The following is a 20,164-nucleotide window of genomic DNA, read 5'->3' on the forward strand; positions in this document are numbered from 1 at the left end:
GATGCCAAATGATTTTTGTAACTGTAATAAATTTACCATTCTCCCATTCAGAATTACATCATTTAGAGTACGAATGCCTGCCTGCAACCAATGTTTCCAGAGCATTTTAAACTCGCCAATTTGTATCTTGGAGTTCAACCACAGGGATTGACAGTTGGTTTGCTGTATCGGAATAGGAGTTAAAGCATCTATAAATTTTAACATCACCCAAGTTGAACGAAAAATAATATTATCCTTATATATTCCAGGAAGCTTGATACTCAATATTTGATGGTTTGGACTTTCCCCCAGCAAGAAAGATGTAATAGATTCCAATGCTCACACATTTCTTTAACCTTCAACAATAGGGATTTTTAATTTACTGTCATTGTATCTTCCAATGATTTTTGAATCATTATACCCAAATATTTTATATCCTCTTCCTTCCAAAGGAATGGGAATGGATCAAATAAACCTTTTACACAATGTACATTCAATGGAAGAACCTCTGATTTACTCCAATTTATCTTATAACCAGAAAATTTACCAAAACAATCAATCAATTACAGTAAATGAGGGATGGTTGATTCAAGATTTTTCAAATGAAGCAAAATATCATCTGCATAAGCCGAAACTTTATACTCCCAACCTACATATGGAATTTCCTTTATCTCCTTTGCCTGCTGAATGGCCAACAACAAGGGACCAAAACAATATCAAAAAGCAAAGGAGATAAGGGACATCTTTGTCTAACTCCCCTCTTTAAACTAAAACATTCAGAGACTGAATTATTAATATATAATCTGGCTGAAGGGGGACTATACAAGATTTGAATCATTTGAATAAATCCGGATCCTATTCCAAACTAATCCATTGCTTGGTACATAAAAGTCCATTCTACTCGATCAAAGGCCTTCTCTGCATCCAAGAATACCTAGAAGGCTGAGTCCTCTATAGTTTTTGCTAAATTAAGCATATGAAGTGCCAATCTAGTGTTATTTGCAGAATGTCTATGAGCAACAAAACCCGTTTGATGCATTCCAATCATATAAGGGAGAGCCTTAGCTAACCTCAAAGTTTAGCAAGAATTTTTCTATCCACATTAATTAAAGAAATTGGCCTATAGTTTGAAACCAACATGGGATCTCTGTTTGGCTTTGGCAAAACAATAGTAATCGCTTCTGCCATAGTACCTGATATCTGACCTTTTGCCAGTTGTGATTGATATAATTTAAAAAGATGAAATAGCAATATAGATTGAAAGGATCTGAAAAACTCCACTGTAAATCCATCACTCCCCAGAGTGGACTCAGCTCTGAGAGACTTCAATGCTTACTGGAGCTCTGTAAACAATATAGGCACCTCAAGCTTTTCTTTTATATGCTCTGGAATTTTAGGACCATTAATTGAATTTAAAAAATTTACCCCTTCCTTCTCTTTATTTGAATATAGCTCAGAAGAGAATAAAGCTTTATAATATTCTAAAAATTGATTTAAAACATCTGTTATGTGGGTATAAATCTTGCCCTTTTCATCCTTAATAGCTGCAATCTTTAATAGCCGCAATCTTTTCTCTTCTCTTTTAACTTTCAGATAATTAGCCAATACTTTTCCCATTTTATTCGAGTTTCTATAATACACCACTTGTTGACAAAACAAATTTTTCCTTGTCAATTGTGAGCAAATCTTATTATATTTATATTTAGCCTTCAACAAGGCATTCAAAGTATCTTGTTCCCATTTTAAAGCTAATTTTGATTCTAAAGTTGTAATAATTTGTTCTAAATTAGAAAACTCTATTCTACGTAATTTCCTAACATGCACCGAATACGAAATAATCTGCCCTCTTACAGTTGCCATGAAGGCATCCCATAGAGTTTCCAAAGAGATTTCCTCTGAGGCATTGAATTGAAAATGTTTATTAATTTTTATTTGAATTTCCTCAAGAAAGTTTGAGTCTACGAGCAGTGTATTACTAAACCTCCAAACAGGTCTATTAGAATCTTTTACAGTGAACTGATATTCTATCCAAATTCCAGCATGATCCGACAAAATGATAGGATCTATGTTGGCATTTGTAACCTGTTGAATTAAATGATCTGAAACAAAAAATAGTAAATTCTTGAAAATGATTTATGAACTTGGGAACAAAACGTAAATTCTCGAGCACTAAAATGAAAAATCCGCCATACATCCTTTAATCCACATGTATGCATAAGATTATCCAGACCTAATGATATTAATTGTCTACTTGGTTGTTTATCTATTATTGGATCCATTACAGCATTGAAGTGTCTAGCTACGATTAAATTAGACGTAGCCAGAGACAGAATTGTTTGCTGGACCTTTTTAAAGAATTCCACCTGATTTTTATTAGGTGCATAAATATTAAAGAGTGTCAGGCTATCTTTTCCTGAAGTCATATTAACATGGAGCCATCTACCCATTGGATCAACCCAAAAGTTATCAAATTTAGCAGAAATCTTCTTATTAAGCAGGATTGCCACACCTGCCTTTTTCCCTATTGCTGGAGCAAAAAAACAATGTTTTATCTAACCCCCCTTCTAATTTGGCTGCTTCCAGTGCTGATAAATGGGTCTCTTGTATAAAGTAAACATCCGCTTGTTGCTGTTTCAGAAAATTAAGTTTTTTCTTCTTGATGGGATGATTGAGTCCATTAACATTCAACGAGTAAAATTTTAAAGCCATTTAGCCAAATATGAAGGTATTCATGACTGGAAACTTAGGGCTTCTTTTACAAAGGTGCGCTAGTGTTTTTAGTGCACGCACCGGATTAGCACGCACTAGCCAAAAAACTACCACCTGCTCATGAGGATGCGGTAGCGGCTAGTGCGTGTGGCATTTTAGCACACGCTATTCCATGCGTTAAGGCCCTAACGCACCTTCATAAAAGGAGCCCTTAATATCATATTCTTGAGTACTTGAATAAACTCATATAAACCGTTCTGAACTCTCCTGGGAGAATGGTATAGAAAATTGAATAAATAAAATAAATAAATATTCTCAAATTGTGAAATTAATCTTTCCACACACATCCAGAATCCCAATATAAAATACCCCCTACTCTCTCCCATATCCCACCTCTTAAAATAATACGAAAACTTGGATGCAAGCATTAGACTAACAGTTTCCAATTTTTCCCAAATGCCCTAAATCCTTCCCAACCCTCCATATGCGCTTAAGTACAGATGAATTGACATATATTTCCTAACACCTTATGATTACAATGCCATACTTTAAATGAAATTATTTAAATCATCCCTCTAATACATTAATATAAGAAAGAACTTTCATTACATCTCATTCACACTTAAAACAATCTGTTAAACAATATCCCCAGTTTAGTTAAATGAATATATAATACATATACAATAAATAAAACATAACTATATAAAATATATGTAAGATAATAAAAACCCTACAACATATTCCATAAATAAATTAAATGAAGACCATTCTCTATTAAAAAGCCTAAACACACGAACATGTTAGAACTATTACCAGCAATTTGCACAATAATTTATCACCTATTTAATACAATATAGTTCAATTCATTCAAAATTCATAAATTTTGTTAATTGCAGCAACCAATCAACTAAATTAATAGTGTGGGCATTGCATACCTTTAACTCTAGTGACATATTAGCCATTTCTTCTTGGACCACATGTAATTATACCCGGTTTTCCTGCAGTAGTTCCTTTATTGGCTTAAGCTCAGCAATCAGCTGTTCAAATTGCTCTCCTGAATCCTTTGGCAGAGGAACTTTTGATGGCGTGGGTGGATCAGTTTTTGATCTTTTTGCTGTACCTGCCATGAATGCGGCATCCAATCTGGTCTGCTTTCCAGATGCCATCAGATCAATAATAGAATAGATCTTGATAGAAATGACAACTTTTGAGTTAGAAAATGCTGATAAATATGCCAAAAGGGCACTTGAGGGAAGAGTTCAGAAACTATCCATCCATTCTGCCTTGCAGCCAAGTCATGCCCCTTTTTAGTTTTTTTTTTATTATTATTGATGCATTAATGCTGATAAATGAAAGCACCATTAAAAAATAATTTTAAAAAAATCAATTAGCCAGTAGGCCTACCACTGAGGCAACTATCCAGAAAGTAAGCGCGGTTAGGGGCCTAATATATCAGCACCTGAGATTTTGGATGCCTACCTATGCCTAACTTGATTTAGGCACCTCTATGCATGATTCTACAAATGGTGCCTAACTTTGATAATGTGGTAGGTACCATTTTCCTTGGTGCCTATTGAGTTAAGCATGGTTTATAAAATTGGGCCCTTTGTATCCTTGTGCAAGCCACAAAACCCTCAAACTTAGATCATGAGCCCTCTAAGCCAAAGAAATACTCACTCTGCCTGATTGAAATGCACCTCACACTTGGATTTGAGAGATGAGTATTCATATCTAAGATAAGAATTCCCATACTGGGACAGACCGAAGGTCCATCAAGCCCAGTATTCTATTTCCAACAGTGGCCAACCCAGGTCATAGGTACTTCGCAAGATCCCATGAGTAAAAAAAATTCTATGCTGCTTAACCTAGGAATAAGCAGTAGATTTCCCCAAATCCTTTTTAATAATGGCCTATGGACTTCACTTTTAGGAAATTATCCAAGCCTTTTTTAAACTCCACTAAGCTAACTGATTTCACCACATTTTCTGGCAATGAATTCCAGAGTTTAATTACATGTTGTTTGAATAGATATTTTCTCTGGTTTGTTTTAAATCTACTACTTAATAGCTTCATCACATGCCCCTAGTCCTAGTATTTTTGAAATGAGTAAATAAGTGTTTTACATCTAAACTTTCCACTCTTCTCAGTATTTTATAGACCTCTATCATATCAACCCTGAGCAATCTCTTCTCCAAGTTGAAGAGTCTTAGCCGCTTTAGCCTTTCCTCATAGGGAAGTCGTCCCAAAATTTTTATCATTTTCGTCACCCTTTTCTGTATCTTTTCTATTTCCACTACACTTCTCCTTCCGTATTCGCTGTGATAGGGGATTAACAGAACCGCAAATACATAAAAACCGTGAATAACTTTTTCATATGTTATTTGCTGTTTTCTATTAAAAACCATCATGAATATTGTGAAACCGTGAATAACATAGTGGGAGACCTGGTCTGTTCCTGAAGAAGAGGCAAAACATGGTGAAGAAAGTGCTGGGAATCAACGATTTTTTCTATAAACGCTTGGAATCAGCAATTTCTCTATGCAAGCTGATGTAATTTGGGGAAAGGAGCCAGTAAGCTAAAAAACGTAAATAATCGAAACTGCAAATGCTGAAACCACGAATACAGAGGAAGAAGTGTATATCTTTTTTGATATACGGCAACCAGAATTGTACATAATATTCAAGTTGCAGCTGTACCACAGAGCAATACAAGGACATTATAACATTTTCGGGTTTTTTTCATTCTTTATTTTAGTTTGTCATATACATAACAAAATTTTCAGATATATCATAATAGGAAATTTTAACCAAAAAAAAATAAAAAAATAAAATAGTTACTGATCTAGTCCAAATCATTAGGGTTATCCGATACATTTAACTCAACAAAGAAAGAAACAAATCATTAGAGCGTCACAGGTTACTATTGGCTCTCATTGTAAATGTCTCTTATTTTCATCAATCACAGGTAATGTCAGGTATTGCTTCTTCTAAAAAATTCTTCTTTACATTAAAGAAACCCCAAGAGGTAACTTTTGAGGCTATTTGGGATCTAGTGGCAGGTTTGGCTAAATCTATTAACCCTCAGCTCTCTCAGTTAGAGCACAAAATTAATACTCAAGAAAAGGAAATTAAGAATATTAAAGACAACTTACAAGATTTTAAAAATTCAACTCTGAATTCTTCCCAAGAAGCGAAAGTTACTAAACAAATTATAGAAACACTTGTGAGAGATAACATTAATCTAAAGAGAAAATTGGAGTCTGTAGAAAATTTTTCTCGTAATAACAATCTTAGACTTATTAATTTTCCTAGAGTTGTGGCAGTAACTCTTAGAGATATGTTGAACTGTTATATGATGGAGGTATTGGAAATTTCTGAGGAATTGTTGCCACCAATTACCCAAGTGTATTATTTACCAATAAAAAGGGAAGAAAAGTTAAAGGAAGAAGATGATCAACGAGTACTTAATATTTCTACAATTTTGGAACTTTCAGATAGCGAACTTGCAAAGCCGGCAACACTTCTTCTTTCAGTAGCCTTGACACCAGACAAGAATTGGTTATTAAGACTTTTCTTAAAGAATAAACAGAAAGACTTTCTAGGGTATAAAATACAAATGTATCCAGATCTGTCACGAGATACACAAAAACGTTGATGAGAATTTTTGTTGTTAAAGCCGGGAGTTATTGCTCTGGGGGCGACCTATTTTCTTCATCACCCATGTAAATGTGTGATAGTGTATCAATTGCAAAAATATGTTTTCTTTGATCCTAGTCAACTGACAACCTTCTTGTCAGCTGCTCGCCTGAAAAAAGGAGTGGATACATGAAGCACTCGTAGATTTTGATTTCCTGTCTCAGCCAATAACCGAAAATCTTTATCTATATTTTTATTTCTTTGTTATTATCTCGCTGATTTTACATCTTGGTTCTTATTGAGGACTTGAGTTAAAGTTAAGCTATATTAAGTTATATCGAATTAGTGGATTAGTAGGATATAATTTATACTGTTCTTTATTTGTTGCTTAACTTTATCTTTCTGTACAAGTGATAAATTGATTGTAATTGAAAATTGATAAATAAATAAATTTTAAAAAAAATTTGCAGATGATATTACACTGTAGTTGTTAAAATGCATGCAGATTGTGAAAAATTGCAGGAGGACCTTAGGAAATTGGAAGACTTGCAGATGAAATTTAATGTGGGCAAATGCAATGTGGTGAACATTGGGTAGAATAACCTGAATCACAGTTACCGGATGCTTGGGTCCACCTTGGGGATTAGCGCCCAAGAAGGATCTGGGTGTCATCGTAGACAATAAGATGAAACCTTCCGTCCAATGTGAGGTGGCGGCAGCCAAAAAAGCAAACAGAATGCTAGGAATTATTAAAAAAGGGATGGTTAACAAGACTAAGAATGTTATAATGCCCCTTTATTTCTCCATGTTGTGACCTCATCTGGACTATTGCGTTCAATTCTGGTTTCCTTATCTTAAGAAAGATATAGTGGCACTAGAAAAGATTCAAAGAAGAGTGACCAAGATGGTAAAGGGGATAGAACTCCTCTCATATGAGGAAAGACTAAAATGGTTAGGACTCTTCAACTTGGAAAAGAGATGGCTGAGGGGAGATATGATTGAAGTCTACAAAATCCTGAGTGGAGTAGAATGGGTACAAGTGGATCGATTTTTCACTCTCAAATTATAAAGACTAGGAGACACTCGATGAAGTTATAGGGAAATACTTTTAAAACCAATAGGAGGAATTTTTTTTCACTCAGAGAATAGTTAAGCCCTGAAATGAGTTGCCAGAGGATATGGTAAGAGCAGATAGCGTAGCTGGTATTAAGAAAGGTTTGGACAAGTTCCTGTAGGAAAAGTCCATAGTCTGTTATTGAGAAAGATATGGGGGAAGCTACTGTTTGCCCTGGATTGGTAGTATGTAATATTGCTACTCCTTGGGTTTTGACCAGGTACTAATGACCTGGATTGGCCACTGTGAGAATGGGCTACTGGTCTTGATGGACCATTGGTCTGACCCAGTAAGGCTATTCTTATGTTCTATTTGCTTTCTTAGCCACTGCTGCATATTGAGCTGAGGGTTTCAACGTATCCTCAACAATGACACCTAGATCCTTTTTCTGGACAGTGACTCCTAACACAAAACCCAACATCACATAGCTATAGTTCGAGTTCCTCTTTCCAACAAGCATGAGTTTGCACTTGCTCACATTAAACTTCATCTGCCATCTAGGAAAGGGAATGCTAAATGACTGTAGTGTAGATATTTGTATTGCTACAAATTACCCTTTGATGATGCGCAGTGTGGGGAAGGGGGGCGCTTTAGGAATTTCTAATTTAATTCCTTTATAGATTTAGCATTTTTAGATTAGACAAAAATATACAGCACTATTCAAGAAAATGTTTCTACATATTTCCTTCCCTGAAGTTCTTTCAATCTAAATTGTTGCTACTCTGTTGGCACAAGCAAGTAAAATGACTTAAACAAGGTCGCACAGGCAGACTCAGAAAGCAATCCACAGTGTTTCCAATCCTCTGGCCCACAATTCTACAATTCTGAACATAACACATGCAATCTATCATAACAAAAATATTCCACTAAAGATAAATGAAATATTTCTGTTAACTATAATAATGTACTACCATGTTTTCTGATTGAGTTGGGTTTTACTAAACCGCGGAAGAGCTTATCATGGGCCGGTGGAATTGAATGATCGACCGAGCATTTACCTTGCCGGCCTGGGGTAGGAAGGTCTGTAGTTTAGTAAAAGGAGCCCAAAATTCTTTGCCTATTAGTGTAAGGACAGAAAATGATCTGTTACAGCTATTAAAACATTTTTTTAATTTCAGAACTATACTGGACATTAATTGTTAATTGTTTTATACTTTGTTTTTTATTATTAGTTTGTTGTAATTCTTTTATCTTTTGTTAACCATTCATATCTTCTGGATTGGATAATATATAATCATGCTGATTATTATTATTAGTGATTAATCTTACATATTGTATTCCTTCATTGGTTCTTTGAGATCTGTATCACTCAGGAAGCCTAAAAATTAATTTACCCTAATCCAAAGTGCAAAGAAATTAAGGGCTCCTTTTATTAAATGGCACTAGAGGTTTTTAGTGCGAGCCAGTGAAGTAAATGCTCTGACGCTCATAGGATTCCTATGAGCATCAGAGCATTTACTTTGCCAGCCTATGCTAAAAACCTTTAGCAGCATTTATTAAAACCCAGGATAAATAAGGAAGAAGAAAAAAAAAAACCAAAAAACTACTTTCCCATAGTTGTTAATCTCTACTGTATTTTTTTTTTTTTTTATGCCAGGTGACATTCTGTTGAATGTGAATGGCATTGATTTGACTGGTATGAGCCGTACTGAGGCAGTAGCCCTGTTAAAAAACACATCCTCATCTGTAGTGCTCAAGGCTCTGGAAATGAAAGAATGTGCACCCCAGGGAGATGTGGTCAGCAGTTCCAATCAAAACAGTTCAGAGAGCAGCGAGTGGTCACCAGCCTGGGTCATGTGGCTGAAGCTTCCCCGGTAAGTTCAGAAAGGACAGCCTTGTGCTCCAAAAGAGTGGGAGGAAGATTTATGCTCCTTGGACGGCTCTTTCCTTTGAGCTGATTCATTACACTGACATGTCTTAATTACATCCAGGCTTCCAAGTTTCCAACCCCCTTTATAACATATGAGTGTGTTTGTGTTTGTGTGTATATTTATGTTTCCTTATAAGAAATGGGCTCATGTACACTCCTGTTCTGAGAACCACACCTAGCATCGGGGGACCGATGGGACAGCTTGCTTGAATTTTTCCAAATTTAGTCCTTAAAATCTTAGATCTCTAGGACCACCTGCACATCTTTGCAGCTCCCAATCTGCACAGGCCATATGTAAGCTAAATACAGCTAAACTGTTTTAACTATGCCCAGATGTCAAGACCTCATACTGCAATAGGGTGTGTCAGTTTTGAAGATGTCATAATTTAAAAAGCATTAGTGAAAAAATGGTACAATTTCATGTGGAAAAATAAACAACTAGCTTTAAATTTTGTGTAATATGTTATTTACGTACCTGGAATTTTTAGGAATTTATGCAAAAATATGCAAATTACTAAAATATGTTTGTGCTCTGATAATAGTTTTTGTGTGTGTAGCTCTGGCGTCCCGCCCCTCCATATGCTTCTTGGGGTCGGGTCAGTCATTTGCCCGCCCTGCACTAGGGCTCATATAAAAAGATTAAAAGTAAATATCCATTCTTCTTGGTACTCAGTTACTGTCACAGTCACTCACAGTTCTTACATAAGCTTGGACGTAGGCCGAGGCTGGACAAGACCAGTAGGCCTGAGGAAATGCAGATCCCAGTGCTCCAATCACTCACTTAGTCCCCCCCTCCCTCCCTCCCCATCCCTTAGGATGAAGAAACAGGCAGGAACTAAGAGGTAAACTGGAATGAATTGAATGGTTTATTAACTTGATTGAAGGTAGTAACAGTCAACTATTTATATATGCACAGGTGGCAGTCATCAGGTTCAAATAAGTTCATGTTTCACAAGTGTCTCTTCTATATCCCAACTCCCCAGCCAGTAGAGAGTCCCTTTCTTTTACTCAGACTTGGCAGGGAAGATTAGGATCAACCAAAATTTGAAAGCGGCTTAGACTCCTTTTAAATTCTTTAGTGTTTCTTGTCAAATCCAATGATGTCTGTCCCCCTCCTGAGTATGACAGGAGTAGGGTTACCAGACATCCGGATTTCTCTGGACATGTCCTCCTTTTGAGCACATGTCTGGGGGTCCAAACTGCTTTTCAAAATCCAGCACTTTGTCTGGGTTTTGAAAAGCCTCCTCCAATCACATCGGGCAGGGAGGAAATCCGCATATGCGAGGATGCCACACAATGAAATGAGCACGCACGTGTGCGTGTGACATCATTGCATGGCACCCGCGCATGCACAGATTTTCTCCCTGCCTGACAAGACCAGGCAGCAGGGGGTGTGGCTAGGATAGGACTGGGGCAGGGCTAGGGCATTACAGGGCAGGGATGGGTAGAACTAGGCGGGATTGGGGGCGTCTAGGGATCTGGATTTTCCGATTGGAAAATCTGGCAACCCTAGACAGGAGTTACCTTCAACATACAGGTCTTTGCCAGGAGTAAAGGGATCACCAAAACCCAAGATTTCTCTCTGCACACTCCTTTTATACGACTCCTCTTCCTCTTGGGCAGGGGTATCAAACTTAATCACATAAGGAGCCAAAATCTAAAACATAGGCTAAGTCGTGGATCAAATTTTTAATTAACATACTTAGGGGTCTTTTTATTAAGATACGCTAACCGATTTAGTGCGCGCTAAATGTGCGCCTTAATAAAAGGACCCCTTCGTCATAGTAGACGTATAGGGTTGCAACCTCTCCAACCCCACACCAGTTCTGTGATGTAAACAAAATAAATAAAGACTTTCCTCTCTCTTTTAGGTCCTAGTTCACACTTGCTGTCTAACACCAGCTCTGGCAGGATACACATTTCAAATCTGACATATTGTAATCACAAAACAGAAAATAAAATTATTTTTTCTACCTTTTGTTGTCTAATCATTATTCAAAAAGATTTAAAAAAAGAGCAAAGCATGAGATGTAAAAGAAATCACGCTGTCATGGAAATCGGAACTACCTTTAACTTGAAGTAACAGAAAACTATTGATCTGTATCCCTTCATCTAACATCTACTTATGTAATGGATATTGCATATTCAAATATAAGGCACAGAATTAAAGACACAGCCTTTAGTCAACTAAGTACAACAAGCCTATTACTACCCACTACAACCGTGCCGAGCTCTACGCTTGTGGAGATGGTGCGGTATACAAACCTAAGGTTTAGTTTAGTTTAGTTTAATAATGGTTTCCTTAGCCCACTCATGATCCCTCGTCTGTTGTGCTGTTCCCCGATGCCTATCCCCACCTCATCCAGGTTCACATAAGGCCCCGCACCCTCCGGGAACATTTCATCCACCAATGACTTCATGATGCCCGCTGCTTCGGGCAAAATAAGAACACTATCGAGCTCCAGCGATCACCGAGCTACAGCCACCTGAACACTCTCTTTTCCTGTCAGATGACCTCACACAAGCAAAAACTCCCAGAGTGAAGGCGTGAGGCAAGAAAAGCAGAAAGCCTCTGCAGGCTGCTTTAATGTCCAAAGCTCATCTTCCTCCTGAGTTACCAGATGCTTGTGAAAAGTAGCGGTAGTGGTGATTACGCCGATGGCAGGCAGGGTGCAGGCAGCCGAGAGGACCAGGAAGCTGGTATGGAGAGAAGGAAGGAACGGTGGGCCAAATCTCAGCAACGGCAGGAATTGTCTGGCAGGCCAAATTTTATTACACCGTGGGCCAGAGTTTGACATGTCTGCTCTTGGGCTCCTCCCCTTCAGTCTGTGCTATCCACAAACTGCAACCTCAGTGACCACCTGAAAAATCTACCACCACTGCTTGCTCAGCAGGAGCATTTTTCAGGGGTGTCAAATGTGTTTACATTGCAAATTAATGCCTTTTGTGCCTCGATTATCAATTTATCTTACTTATTTAGCCATATTGACATCATCATAGAAATAATCTAATTCTGAAAATGTCCAAAAGAAAAACAAGACTGCATGTTTGGACTCATGTACATCATTTGATGGGATCAGGCAGAGAACTATCTATAGTTGAACTACAACAGTCAGGGATCTCATTAGATAAGGGTTGTATTTGAGAGATATCAGTGATCAAGACAGATGAAATTACAGCACTGATGAATTGGTCAGTGACCTAATGACTGGATTACTTGTACAAAGCAAATCCAAAATTCAGTGGCCTTACCTGCAAGTTTGAAAGAAAGAGTTGTACTGATATGGTAAGAGCAGATAGCGTAGCTGGTTTTAAGAAAGGTTTGGACAAGTTCCTGGAAGAAAAGTCCATAGTCTGTTATTGAGAAAGGCATGGGGGAAGCCACTGCTTATCCTGTATCGATAGAATGGAATATTGCTACTCCTTAGGTTTTGGCCAGGTACTAGTGACCTGGATTGGCCACTGTGAGTACGGGCTACTGGTCTTGATGGACCATTGGTTTGACCCAGTAAGGCTATTCTTATGTGATGTTAACAAGCATGGAGATTATAGTCATGTGCTTAATAATATGGAAAAGTGCTTCTCGTATGAAATAATATTATATTGCTCATTAATTTAAGTAAATGATGTGAACATATAGGTGATGGAGCAATGTGAAATCCGTATGTGAATTAAGAAAGAAGAAGAGAAAATACAAGATACAGTTATATAGGAACATGGACATTGAAATGTGGTGAATGAGAAAATTCTTGAGAAAATGTGTTGCAGTGCTACAAAATCTATATGTGTGTATGAAGAAGATAAAGAGTAGTATGAGAATATTTTAAAAGAAAAAAGAAAACTATGAATTAAATAATTTTATAAAAAAGAATTCAGATAAAATAAAATATCATAATATTAATATGGGTGGAATGATGGAAAAAGCCAATGATTGATATTCAGAGCGCATAAAAAATCTATTGTTATAGACACTGTAAATCTGAGGCAATTTTCCACCTAATATTAATGATAAGAAAAATAGGTAGCTCTTAGGTGGGTAAGATAATATTATTAGGATTCAATAGAAAAGTAGTAATACTTTATAACTTTATAGAGGTTGATCCATTGAGAAATATATAGTATTATATGTATCAGTAGAATACACATACTTTGTGACAACTGCAGAGAGAAGATTCCTGTGATTGAGTTAGCCTTTATAAAAGGTTAAAGAGAGAAACTTGGGAAACTTGGATCTCATCAGAATAGACCGGTCCAGCCTACCTGAGACCAGAAGACAAGAACTACAGAAGAAAAGAAAGGCAGGCAAAAAGGAAGGAAGATGAAGAAAAGCAGAGAATGAAGACTAAAAAAGAACAGAAAAGCAAGAGATCATGGAGAGATCTATGCTTGAAGTGGAACAGGGAGATTCAGATGACATGGTGGAAGAACCAATGGAAGAAGCTCCTGTTGTTCTTGGAAGATGTCAAAATATAATACTGAGGATTTAACCAACATAGCTATTGCCAGTTTAAGATAACATACTGGACTGAGACAGCAGAGACTGCTACTGTTGCCTGGATTGATGTAGGACTCATCACTCATTTGAGCATAAAAACATAAGAATTGCCATACTAGAACAGACTGGAGGTCCATGAAGCCCAGTATCTTCTTTCCAACAGTGGCCAACCCAGGTCCCAAGTAACTATCTAGATCCCAAGTAATAGAACAGATTTTATGCGAATATACTCGTAAGCAGTGAATTTCCCCAAGCCTTCTCAATAATGACCTACAGATTTCCCTTTTAGGAATTTATCCAAACACTGCTTTGCTAATTGATCACAAGGTGGAGAGGGTTCAGGTTAGAATCATGCAACAAATTGGATGAACAGTTCGAAGAGGAACTACAGCAGAATGGCATTAGTTGTATTTTCTTTGATGGTTGTCATGATGATACCAGGCTCTTGGTTAAAGGCAGAAGAGAATGGCGAAATGTATCATTGTATGGTATAAGAAGAACCATTACAGTTTGGAGCCAGGAGGCAGATATCTGTGGCATTTTGTCCTGCAAAAGCAACTAAGAGAAAACTCATGCAGAATTAATTACTGATAATTTGCTTGGCTGAGAGAAAGAGTAGTAGACAAAACTCTTCAAGGTATTGGAGGTGATTCCTGTAATGTAAACATTGGTTGGGAGGGAGGAGTGATGCATTATAGTGAGGAGAAGGTACAACGGAAGCTGGTGGGGATTGTCTGTAACCTACATACAGCCATTCATGCACTTGGTGACTGCTTTAGATGGCAAAACATTACGCAACAATAAATGGGCAAGTCCCACTGGAAAAATACTATATTCTGCTACTGGACTGAAAATAAATCCTGATTATACTAAGATCTCTGTTGGCCCTGATCTTCTTCAACTCAGCTTATGAAGTGATCAAATGCTTAAGCTATGGCTTAAGCTATGGCAAAGCTATGGCTATAGAATTGTAACTACCATTAGAATAGGTGTCTTGCCAAAGGATCTGGCTCTGTTGTGTCTCATAGCTTTGAATAGTAGACAATGGAATTTGAAGTGTACCGTATTTTCACGCATATAACGCGCGCGTTATATGCGTTTTTACCAACCGCGCATACCCCTCGCGCGTTATACGCGTGAGCGCGGTATACAAATTTTTTTTTACATAGTTCCCACCCCGCCCGACGCCCGATTCACCCCCCCAGCAGGACCGCTCGCACCCCCACCCCGAACGACCGCTCGCACGCGCTCCCACCCGCACCCACGATCGGAGCAAGAGGGAGCCCAAGCCCTCTTGCCCGGCCGACTCCCCAACTCCCCAACAATATCGGGCCAGGAGGGAGCCCAAACCCTCCTGGCCACGGCGACCCCCTACCCCCACCCCGCACTACATTACGGGCAGGAGGGATCCCAGAAAAACAGCCTTGGTGAAAACTAAGCGGCAAGCATGCTCAGACCATTGCGCATGCTTACAGAGCTGGGAGCAGGGCAGGGCGGGCGAAAGGAGAGTCGGGACAGCGCACGGAGAGGCGGGGCAGTGCACGGAAAGTCAGGACGGGTGAACGGAGAGTCGGGACAGCGCACGGAGAGTCAGGGCAGTGCACGGAAAGTCAGGGCGGGTGAAGAGTCGGGACAGCGCACGGAGAGGCAGGGCAGTGCACGGAAAGTCAGGGAGGGTGAACGGAGAGTCGGGACAGCGCACGGAGAGTCGGGGCAGTGCACGGAAAGTCAGGGAGGGTAAACGGAGAGTCGGGACAGCGCACGGAGAGGCGGGGTAGTGCACGGAAAGTCAGGGAGGGTGAACGGATAGTCGGGACAGCGCACGGAGAGTCGGGGAGGGCGAAAGGAGAGTCGGGGTGGCCAGAGGAGAGTCGGGGTGGGCGAAAGGACAGTCGGGCAGCATGCGCGGTATACCCGTGAGCGTGGTATACAAAAGTTTTTGTACATAAAATCGTGGTTTCTGCGCGCTATACCCGTGTGCGCGTTTTACACGGGTGCGCGTTATCTGCGTGAAAATACGGTACTCTGGCTTGTATTGGGTGCCAGTGTGAATCGTGGTATGCTTCTGTGTTGTGGTCATATTTTCTCAATGAATAGATAAGTCTTAGGGCTGTATTTTGTATTGTTTGAAGTTATCATTATTGCTGGGCAGGGGAGATATATGTTGCAGTAATCTATTAGACCTAGGATTAAACATAAGAACATAAGAACATAAGAACTGCCATCTCCGGATCAGACCTTCGGTCCATCAAGTCTGGCGATCCGCACACGCGGAGGCCCTGCCAGGTGTACACCTGGCGTAATTTATAGTCCACCATATCTTTATATGCCTCTCTTAAGGAGATATGCATCTAGTTTGCTCTTGAAGCCTAGGACGGTCGATTCCGCAATAATCTCCTCTGGGAGGGCATTCCAGGCGTCAACCACCCTCTGAGTGAAGCAGAACTTCCTGATATTAGTCCTGAACTTGCCCCCCCTTAGCTTCATTACATGTCCTCTAGTCCGTGTCAAATTGGACAGTGTAAATAATCTTCTCTGCTCTATTTTGTCGATTCCTTTCAGTATTTTGAAGGTCTCGATCATATCCCCACGCAGTCTCCTTTTCTCAAGGGAGAACAATCCTAGTGTTATAAGTCTATCCTCATATTCCAGTCTCTCCATACCCTTCACCAGTTTTGTCGCTCGTCTCTGCACCCTCTCCAGCAGTTTTATATCCTTCTTTAGGTAGGGAGACCAATGTTGGACGCAGTATTCCAAGTGTGGTCTGACCATTGCCCTATAAAGCGGCATTATAACTTTCTCCGATCTACTCGAGATTCCTTTCTTTATCATGCCCAACATTTTATTTGCCTTCTTTGCCGCTGCCGCGCATTGTGCCGACGGCTTCAGGGTCCTATCTATCAGTACACCCAGGTCCTTTTCTTGTTCACTCTTCCCCAGAGTTGCACCTGACATTGTATACTCGTATTCCTTATTCTTATTTCCTAAATGCATTACCTTGCATTTCTCCACATTGAACTTCATCTGCCATTTCTCCGCCCATGTTTCTAACCGACACAAGTCGCTCTGGAGTTTCTCTCTATCCTCCTGCGATCTGATCGCCCGGCATAGTTTTGTATCGTCTGCAAACTTGATGATCTCACTGGATGTTCCTTCCTCCAGGTCATTGATATAAATATTAAAAAGGATCGGCCCAAGTACCGAGCCCTGGGGTACTCCACTAGTCACTTTCTCCCAGTCGGAGAACTTCCCATTTATGCCCACTCTCTGCTTTCGGTTTTCCAGCCATTTGCCTATCCATCTTTGTATATCTCCCTCTATGCCATGGCTTTGTAGTTTCCTGAGAAGTCTTTCGTGTGGAACTTTGTCGAACGCTTTCTGGAAGTCCAAGTATATTATGTCCACAGGCTTCCCACTATCAATTTGCTCGTTCACGGTCTCAAAAAATTGGAGTAAATTCGTCAAACACGATTTCCCTTTCCTGAATCCATGTTGACTGGGTTTCATCAAGTCGTGTGCGTCCAAGTGCCGGACTATGCTATCCTTGATCAGTGCTTCAACCATCTTGCCGGGGACCGACGTAAGACTCACAGGCCTATAGTTGCCCGGTTCCCCTCTCGATCCTTTTTTGAAAATTGGCGTGACGTTCGCTATCCTCCAGTCGTCCGGTATCTGTCCAGTTCTGATTGTCAGGTTTGCAAGTTTTTGCAATAACTCTCCGATTTCAACCTTCAATTCCTTTAAGACTCTCGGGTGAATTCCATCCGGTCCAGGGGATTTGTCACTTTTAAGTTTGTCGATCTGATAGTATATCTGGTCTAAGTCCACTTCAACTGTGGTGAGGCTGTCTTCTATTTCTCCTGGAAACACTTTCTCCGCTTCAGGTATTGTTGAGGTGTCTTCCTTCGTAAAGACAGACGCAAAGAAGGAATTTAGTTTGTCTGCGATTTGTTTATCTTCCTTGATGTACCCTTTTCTTCCCTGGTCGTCCAGGGGTCCCACTGCCTCTTTTGCAGGTTTTTTCCCTTTCACGTATCTAAAGAAGGGCTTGAAGTTTTTGGCCTCCTGGGCTATTTTTTCCTCATAATCCTGTTTGGCATCCCTCACCGCCTTGTGACATTTCTTCTGATCATCTTTATGTTTGTTCCTGGCTTCGGTTGTCTTTATGCATTTCCATTTTTTGAAAGAGTCCTTCTTTTCTTTTATGGCTTCCTTCACCTGTATGGTAAGCCATGCCGGTTCTCTTTTGCTCTTTGTTCTCTGATCTTTGGAAATCCTCGGAATGTAGAGATCTTGTGCTTCTGTGATAGTATTTTTCAGTAGGGACCATGCCTGATCTACCGTTTCAAGTTTGTCCACCATCTTCTCTAGTCGTTTTTCTACCATGGCCCTCATGCGATCGTATTTACCCTTTTTAAAGTTTAAGGTGGTGGTTAAGGTTTTGGCATGTTTCCCTTTCCCGATGTCAAGTTTAAAGTTGATTACATTGTGATCACTCGTTCCCAGTGGAACCACGACTTCCACTTCTGTTATCGGTCCCGTGAGGCCATTAAGGACCAAGTCCAAGGTGGCGTTGCCTCTTGTCGGCTCTTTTACCATTTGTTCCAGGAAGCAATCCCCTAGCACCTCCAGGAACTTGGCCTCCTTGCCGCAGTTGGAGGTTGTTAGTTTCCAGTCTATCCCTGGGAAATTGAAGTCTCCCAATATAATTACATTGCCCGTCTTGCATTCTTGTTTGATTTCCTCCATCATTTCTGAGTCAGTTTCCTCCGCCTGTCCTGTGATTGAACTACGAGTTGGAATTGTTTTCTGTCGAGGAATTTTCTTACTTGTCTTAGGTATCTCATAGTGGTGAATGATGTTTTTATTATTTTGTTGATTTGTGGTTGCATGGTACAACCTCTGTCTATCAGCACTCCCAGGAGTTTTAGTGTGGGTTGAATGGGGTATAAGATCGAGTTTATTACTAGGTTAGTCAAGGTTGGGGTTTTGCTGTTTTCAAGGAGAACAATCAATATACAAAATATAAAATGTACATCAAGCAACTCTTTCAAAATCTAATGCATTGAACTCCCCAGCTTCACAAAAAAGCTGACACATACAAATATGTCTTCAGCATTAAAAAAAAAAAAAAAAAAATCCCTGGTCTTCATAAATGCATTTAACCATTCCAAAGCTTGACACCCATGATGGAGAACATTGACAACCCTGTACGCACATGTCTCATTGCATTTTATGACCTTAATTCTCTGGCTGGATAATACTGTTTCAACATGTCTAGAAAACCACTCTAGGGCCCTATGATAATAGGGTCTGATGCACAATAGACAGAACCTTGAATTGAACCCTTTGCTGCACTGGAAGCCAATGCAGCTGCTTCAAGATTGGTGTAATGTGGGCCCGTCGAGGCACACCTACAATCAATCAGTCGTGTTGCAGAGTTCATGAACACTTGTAGCGCCTTGCACTTTATCTTTGGTATTCATAACCAGATTGAATGGTCTTCAAGATTTGATGCCCCATTGTCAGTGTGGCATCCAACCAAATCCCTAATACCAATAACTCCTGTTTTATAGGTAACTCCCCAATATATTCAAATTCCCTGGCTCTTTATCTCTCCCTACTATCATAATCTCTGTTTTTTGAACATTCAGCTGTAATCCATATATTGACATCCAATCTACAACTCCCGTCAAATAAAACTGCAATAGTGATTCAGTACAACCCAGATTTTCAACAGAGAAGAAAAACAAAATAAAGTATTGTTCGCATACATCCTGTATTGTACACCCAAGCTTTGGAATAGTTTCCCTAATCCCACCATATAGATGTTAAATAACAAAGCAGAAAGGGCAGATCCCTGTGGCACCTCGTTTAATACTCACTGGATTCGAAACTGTGCCTTTACTCCTCACCCTAAATGAATGACCATGTAGGTAAGACCATGTAGGTAATGACCATGTAGGTAAGACATATACCTCATTGCATATCTCTATGCTCCTCAGTTTGTTCAACAACGATACCAAATTAATGGAATCAAAGGCACCAGAAACATACAGGGACACAACACAGAATCTCAGTTCCTGCAGTGAGGGGAAAAATAGTCATTAGAAAAAACTAAATTCACTGACCTGATTGGTCAATGTAACATCATTTATTCATTGTTTTATTTAAAAGCATTTCTTGCAATATATAACAATTCAAAATAGCAGAGTAATTTACAGTCTCATTCAGTAAGAAAATAAACCTCACAAAACCATAATAAAAGGTTACAATATTTAAAACAGAAGACTACACTATGCAGGCAATTCATTAATGGCAAAATATGAAAACAAACTTCTGCTCACACAAATTCTAATCT

The 20,164-nt window shown here is 39.4% G+C and overlaps 1 protein-coding gene across 3 annotated transcripts in view; it reads left to right on the top strand.

The window, feature by feature from the left end:
• Positions 1–20,164, top strand: part of LNX1 (ligand of numb-protein X 1) — a 241,735-nt gene that overhangs the window by 211,644 nt on the left and 9,927 nt on the right. For all 3 annotated transcript variants that reach the window (XM_033945384.1, XM_033945393.1, XM_033945405.1), the window contains one exon: positions 9,036–9,252. In XM_033945384.1, coding sequence (XP_033801275.1) covers positions 9,036–9,252 — 217 coding nt within the window. The remainder of the gene's footprint in view (positions 1–9,035; positions 9,253–20,164) is intronic.

The sequence above is a fragment of the Geotrypetes seraphini genome, chromosome 1 (assembly GCF_902459505.1).
Source record: "Geotrypetes seraphini chromosome 1, aGeoSer1.1, whole genome shotgun sequence".
NCBI classification, from domain to species: Eukaryota; Metazoa; Chordata; class Amphibia; order Gymnophiona; family Dermophiidae; genus Geotrypetes; species Geotrypetes seraphini.